The sequence below is a fragment of the Momordica charantia genome (assembly GCF_013281855.1).
Source record: "Momordica charantia cultivar OHB3-1 chromosome 1 unlocalized genomic scaffold, Mcharantia_2.0 BLBB01000001.1, whole genome shotgun sequence".
NCBI classification, from domain to species: Eukaryota; Viridiplantae; Streptophyta; class Magnoliopsida; order Cucurbitales; family Cucurbitaceae; genus Momordica; species Momordica charantia.
In genome coordinates, this window is record NW_028275157.1 from 16,990,555 (window position 1) to 16,997,867 (window position 7,313).

The following is a 7,313-nucleotide window of genomic DNA, read 5'->3' on the forward strand; positions in this document are numbered from 1 at the left end:
TTTTCTCGACCTACTTGATGCTCCTAACGAGGAGGGTATATAAGATGGCCCTCCTTTGAAGAGGAAAAAAGGAGGCAAGAGGTATAGTAGTTAGGCTTTTGTGGAAGAGGACGAGGTCCACAAAAATTGTTCTTATTTCGAGAACACCAACTAGTGAAGAGTGATTTAAGATGTCTAACATGATTATGACACATATAATAATTTTTTCAAAAAATTCTAATCATATAGTTTTGATGTATTAAACTCATTGGCAAACTATAATAATTATAAACAAAAGTTAATTGAAAGGGTATTTCAATGGGAGAGAGAGAGAAAAAAAACCCACTAAAAGAACAAAATTGAGAATTGAGAATGACATCCACTAAAGGATAGATCTTTTGTCCAAAAATTGAAGTTGAAAGTTCATATATATATATATGGATGAAGGAATAGCATGAAAAATTGAACAAGATTCCAAAAATTTCATATTTGGGACCAAAGGGGAAGGGGGAATTGGGAATCCACTAAGCTTGCATCACCCCAACACCCAAATCTATTTAGGCAGAAATTAATTTTGTTTGGTTTGATCCCTATCATTCTCAATAGGATGCTTGATTGGACTCCCTATACCATGGGATAATGGAAACCATTATTTTCATTATAAGATTGAATTTTTACTTTATTCATCCAAATTCTCAATGAAAAGATCTTTTTTAAGGTTTTTTTTTCCTTACAAATGGACATTAAGAGATAAAACCCTTTTAAGGATATTTTGCATCGATGAATATGTTGTTCGATTTTTCAAAAAAATGGATATTTTTAAATCTAAGCTGCGAACATCTAATTTGAAGAGGAAAAAATGAAAAGAAAGAAAAATATTCATTAAAAAGATGCAATATCACCATTATAAAGAAGAAGAAAAGAAAAATAAAGGTGTTTTTGAAAATGGGGAGGAGGGGAAAGTGTTGCATTCAAGAGAGTGAGAAGCTCCCATCACACTCACCATGTTTCTTTGCACACCCACCACTTTCAAGTGGACATAATGTAGCTTTCTTTCTTCCAAGTGATTTTTTTTTTTTTTTTTGGGTCTAGTTGATTATTTTTTTAATATAATGTTATTTTTCATATAAAAACTAAAGTGTTAGAATAATAATTTTTTAAAAAAATTATTATGAACTTCCCTATATGAGCATAAAAATCTATTGCACCATATCAGTATCATGTGTTGGCCTATATCTATCATCAACATTGTGTATCAATTCACAAATTGAAGTAACAGTTAGTTTTTTTTTCTGCAATAGTATAATGATTATTTTAAGGACAATAATCAATTAAGAATAATTAAGAACATATACTTGAAAAACAATTTATTTTATTTTGTTTTATAAATATTTGTATCTTTCATATATTACACATTTATTATCTACATGTAGACATCTCTCAAATCATTGTCTCTCTCATCTTGGAGAGAGCCTTTTCTTTTCCTTTTTTTTTTTTTTTAAGAGAGAGAGGATCATTTCCCTTGGATAATTTGAGAGAGAAAAAGAACCGTTTCTTCTTCATTTTACAAAGAGACGTTGATATATCAATAATGTATCCAATCTAATGTGTATTTTCAAACCAAGCAAGGAATTTCGTGTTGCAAGAAGTAGGCCTTACTTCTCGGAGGAGCTCCTAGCTCACAATATGATGAAAGAGGTGTTGTGAAGATCTAAGAATGTGAGACAATACAAGCTAAAAGGCTGTAATATTGTTTGGAGGGCAAAAGGGGAAGGACAAATGTCCTTTCACTTTTTGAATATGGTAGAAATCGATTCCAATAGCATCGAGAATTTATATATGTGTTTAATTAAGGGCATAAATATATTCATATCTCTTAGAGAATTTGAAGCCTTGATAAAAAAATTTTAGTGTAACAAATATCAAAATAGAGTTAGGAACCTTTGATTTCAAGAGTAGAAGTAAATGTCTTTGCTCAAGTTGGCACCTTGAATAGTTTATTAAAAAAAAAAAAGAAAGCTTTTAATTTTGAGAAAAGTAAAAATCAAAGAGTTAAAGTTGAAAATGTTGATGTTTTTGAATATTTGATTGTTTGGGAATAAAAATATTTATATTATTTTGCAGGAGTCTTTTTTAGAGTATATTACCGAGTTCTAAAATGTAGTAATCTCAATGCTCACTACTTATACACTTACCGGTATGAGCATAACCATTACTTTCTAAAGTATGAGATTTAAATTATTCTCATACCAAATAATTTTTTAAAGTCTAAAAATTAAAAATAAAAATATACATTTTGAAACTTTATAAATAAAAATCAGTAAATCTAATAATCTCAATATCAAATTAGACAGGTTAAAAGGTTAGAGACGAGAATGAAAAATACATGGTCATGGAAAGGGTAGATAATGGAGTTTAAACAAGAAATATATTTATACATAATGGAAAGGAGCGGAGGTTTAATTATTGGAATGGCACATGCAACCATATTAACCAAATCTTTCAAATTTAACTTTTCTATTCACAACCTCCATTTCTTTTTAATTTGAAAAAAAATAAAAATAATTATCCTCATAATTTAATAAAATCAATCTAAAAAACTCGTCAATGTCACTTTTATTTTAAAAACTAAACAAAAAAAAAATTGTAAATGTCTTGATTCAAATATTAAAAAAAAAAATTTTAATCAAACAATTTCAATTTATTCGTAGTAATGTATTTTTTTTTATAACATAGTCATTTTACGATACGTAGTACTAAAAATAAAAGCAAAAGAAAGAAAAGAAGAAAAATATACCAAAAACAAAAAAACATAAACACAAACATATAAGATCTGAACAATATTGAAATATAAGAAAGGTTAAATACACCAAAAACAAAATAGAAAATCAACGTTAGTTTACATGAATGGTGATAAAAAAAATAATGGAATGAGAGTTAGTTTATATTTATTAGAATTAAAAAGAAAAAAGAAAAAAAAGTTATGACATTAGTTGAGGATGTATGAAACAAAGGAGATTAGTTGAGGATGTACAAAACAAAGGAGACGGTAATAAGTATTTTTTTCCACCAAATAGGATAAAATCGGAATTCATTATGTTTAAACCTAAAATGTTTCGGTAAAATTCCTATTTTTAATTTTTTAATTTTTCATTTTCAAATTTTGAAAAATATAAACATCTTGGTGTAGCCGTTCTTATTTCTTGTTTTTTTGACTTTTTCAAATTTGTTTAGAAATTTTAGAAATAAAGAAATTAATTTTTTTTGCTATTCTTTATATTTTCAGTTTTATTAAGACATTATTTTATCATTTTTTATTTTTTAAATGCATAATAAATATAACTTTAAGATTTAAATATTTAATTGAAAAGTTAAATTTCATATAAATTTTGCTTTTGCATTTTTTATTTTTTAAAATTGTAGAGAACAGCGATATTTGAGAAATTGGACCGATCAGAGGAGTTACATCGCAATAATACTAATTTTAACCATTTATATCTCTTTCTTAGTATTAATGCTAAGAAAAATATTTGATCATTTTTTCAAAATACAAAATATTTCGTCATTTAAATGAGGACTGTTTCTTGATTTTAAATTAATCATTTATTTTTATTTTAATTTTTGGTCCAAACTTAGAAGAACAATTGACAGCAGAATCGAACATAGTTCAAATGATTAAGGTACCTATTCCTAACTAGAAGGTCAAGAGTTCAAACCTCTGTTCCAATCATGTTGTATTAAAAAAAATTGACAGTAGACTTTTTCATCTTCTTAGCTTGAAATTATGAGGAGGAAAAGAAATAAATAAATTCCAGTTTTAATAAGTAAAATAAAATTAAACCGGCTAGAATTGGTTGTTAAAGAAAGAAAAAAAAAGGCGGAACCTGAAAATCGAACTGAATCCGATGAAATTCACTCACACTAAAATGTAAGAAATTGAAGTTGAAAATGGAATAATTTTGTTTGTATTCACTGACAAAATTTCTTTGATTTACAGAACAGGAAAGGGAAAAGTTCTCCCAAGATCTCCACAATAAGTTATAGAGAGAAATCCAAATGTAAGGAATGGAAGAAGAAGAAGAAGAAGAAGAAGAAGAAAGCATCGGCGTTTAACATGGCATGATATGCGTCGTTTTGGTATCGTAACTTGAGAGGCACGATTTCGAATTGATCCGGAAAATCTTCAGCAAATCTCTCGCCATCTGCCGCACCGCCGCCGAGCAATTGCTCTGCATTAGCAGCAATATCTTCGTCAATCCGTTCGCCTTCGTCAGCGCCTCCGCCGCCTTCTCGTCCCTGAACAGATAGCACACGCTCCACAGCGTCGTCACCGCGTGCTCTGTCGCCGTGTTCGACACCTTCAGAACCTTCTGCACTATCGCCGCCACGCACGCCGAGTCCTCACAGATCTCCGTCCGCCCTTCCCTCACCGTCGATGCCGTTTCCAGCACCTTCAGAACTTTCTCCGTCATCGAAACCGGGTTCGGCTCCCACAGCAGCTTCGTCACTAGTTTGATCACTCCGAGATTTACTATTTTAATTTTGATTCGTTTCGGCATTGAAATCGAGATTAGGCATGACAGAACCGATTCCACTATGGTTGAATCGTTTTCAGTGTTGATTAATTTCAGTAATTCTTGTATCAATCCATCTTTTTCAGCTATTAAGATCTTCGCCTCGGCGTTGATGGCGATATGCTCCAAAAGATTAGCCGAACAAATTTTCAATTCCACTTTTCCTTTCTGCAGAACCAGAAGCAGAGACGACACACAGTTCCGATCGCTCTTCAGCATCAACTCCATCAACCGCTCCTTATCCTGAATTTCATTACGAATCAAATGCAACAGCCTCGTCGTCTGCTCAACCACAACAACATCCTCGCAATTTCCGCCATCGACATTGCCAAGAAGATCCACCAGAACCGGCACGAGACCGTCAATTCTGCAGAGAAACTTCCGATTGGCCTCCGATTCCGCGGCGAAAGAGACCAGCCGCGGCAGCGAATCGGAGCAGGCGGCGCGAGTTTGATCGGCCTCCATACGCTTAACGAACTCCAGAATTTGATCAGAGGATAGGAGGGAGGCAGAAACAGGAGAGGATTCGGGCGAGTGGACTCGGTGGAGGAGCGAGTCGGACCATATCTGAATGAGACGGTGGAGATTGTGATTGGGGACGAACTCCTTGGTGTGGAGGACCTGCATCGTGGCGGGGCAAGTGTTGTTTCCATTGTCGAGCCATCGCTGGATACTGGAACGATCGTAGGTGACTCCGGTGCAGAGACTTACAGGGGATTTCATCACATCCAACGAGATCGGACATCGGAAATCGCTCGGGATTGTAATACACAAGTCATCCCTCACCATCTTCCGTCACCGCCACCACCGCCGCTGCCGGAGAAAGAATCTGAAAGAAAAATCGTCGGAACGAGAGAGAGAGAGAGAAGAAAGAAAGAACTCGGAATCGCAGGCGCAGAACAGAGGTGGGATGGGTTTAAAGGAAGAGAGAGAAAGAGTCAAAGCTACGGTGACGTCAGCTTCTAACTTTTAAAATTAAAAAAGAAAAAAAAAAGAAAAAGAAAAGGGAAATATTCGAGCGGGGAGGGGGGGTTTGGTCAATGGTCAATGAGGGAGTTGTGATTCAATTTTGGGTTTGTGGCCACGTTTCCATGGTGGAATCAGAGCCGTCCAATTCAACGGACCAGATTCGAGAAGGAGGCGTTACACGTGGCGTGGGGACCACCCAGCAACGAGGAGGTTTTTCTGCCCGATTGTATACGGCGGGGACCACCGTAAGGTTCCGTTGGTCGGTCCGCTGACCTCATTTTCCCCTTCGCTTTTTCTTTACTTTAATCCCACGGCGTTTAAATTAAATCAATTTTCAATTTCTCTCTCTCTTTTTTATTTTTTAATAAAAAAGTTTAATCTATTAAAATATTCGTTGAAACGAGGAGAAAGAGGGGCCTCTCCTACTTCTGTCTCCCTCTTCTCCAACCTCTCATTAAAAAATAAAATTAAAAATAAAAAATTATTTGTTAACTTTATTATTAGGAAAAGAAAAAAAGAAATACTTGAGTTTTGTATAGAAGGGAGTAGGAGAGTATTCTATATTTATTGTTTATTCACAAACTTGTCTTTATTTGCTTTAAGCCAATGTGTATAGAAAAAAAAAAAGAAATAAAAGAATGGAGTTTTGACCAAAGTTCTTTTTCTTTTTTAAAAAATAAAATGCTGTCTCGGTATTCGGACAGTTCAATTCAATGAATGTATTCAATTTCAACCATATTTGTTTCCTTTTTCTTTTTCCTCGTATTTAATTTCAATATTACAAAAGCACTGAAAATTAAAAAAAAAAAAAAAGAAAGAGGAAAATTACCAAAGACTTTCTGTTTGGATTCAATGACTTGGATGATTTTACTACTTTTGTTAGATTGGGTAGGGGTAGATTTTTATTTATTTATTATTGATAGGGCATTGGTAGATGGTTGGGTGGGAGAGGTTGGTTTCTAGAACCTAATTAATTATTGGAGGAATATGAAGAAATAAATAAATATAATGAAGTGGGTAAGAATTATATTATAACTCACCTCTTTGAGCAAATTTTCTCTCTCCACCCATTTGTATGTTCTCGCATTCAAAAGAATAATATGAGTTTTCACCTCTTTCTATATGTGTGTATATATATTTCTTTTATTCTCGATTGCGACATGAAAATATTTACTTTTAATAATGATGAAGTATATGTGATCATTAGAATTTTAATTTGTAATCGGATAATTTTTATAACCGAGTAAAAATACAGATTTATAGATGTAAGTACAAATTTAAGGGATTTTTATAAATACGTGAGTTTATTTGAAAAAAAGGGTCAAAAGTGTAGTGAGCTAAAGAAGAGTTAATAAAATCATAGATTATGACTATGAACTAGTGTGATAGGATTTATAAAAGCACGAGCTCATCCATGAGGAAATAACATAAGAACACATATTTGAGGGAAAAAAAGTAGACTTATAAAGGAATGCACAAGCTCAATATTCTAAAAAAGAGCACCCTACGAAAGAGTAAGAATGTGCTCTCCGTTAATGAGAGGTGATGATAAGTTCGAAGGTCCACCAAGAGACATGAGCTCATTCTAAGAAGAATCACTCCATGTTAAGAGCAAACTTGCACCATAGAAAAGGGTAGAACATCTCAAAAAAGCTAATGAGCTCAGCGTAATTCTTGCCTGGCTCCCAAACCCTAGAACATAGAGTACTGGAGGTAGTCAACATATTTGAACAGGTTTATCCTTTATCTTTAGTAAGCCATCAACCATTGAAAATCATTCTTCACCAACTC

The 7,313-nt window shown here is 33.2% G+C and overlaps 1 protein-coding gene across 1 annotated transcript; it reads right to left on the reverse strand.

Annotated features, from left to right (window-relative positions):
* Nucleotides 1-3,921: 3,921 nt before the first annotated feature.
* On the reverse strand, nt 3,922-5,425 carry LOC111005376 (U-box domain-containing protein 27). Its single transcript, XM_022276852.2, has one exon. It carries the CDS (start codon nt 5,340-5,342, stop codon nt 4,089-4,091), a length of 1,254 nt encoding a protein of 417 aa, XP_022132544.2. The 5' UTR covers nt 5,343-5,425; the 3' UTR covers nt 3,922-4,088.
* Between the last annotated feature and the right edge of the window lie 1,888 nt (nt 5,426-7,313).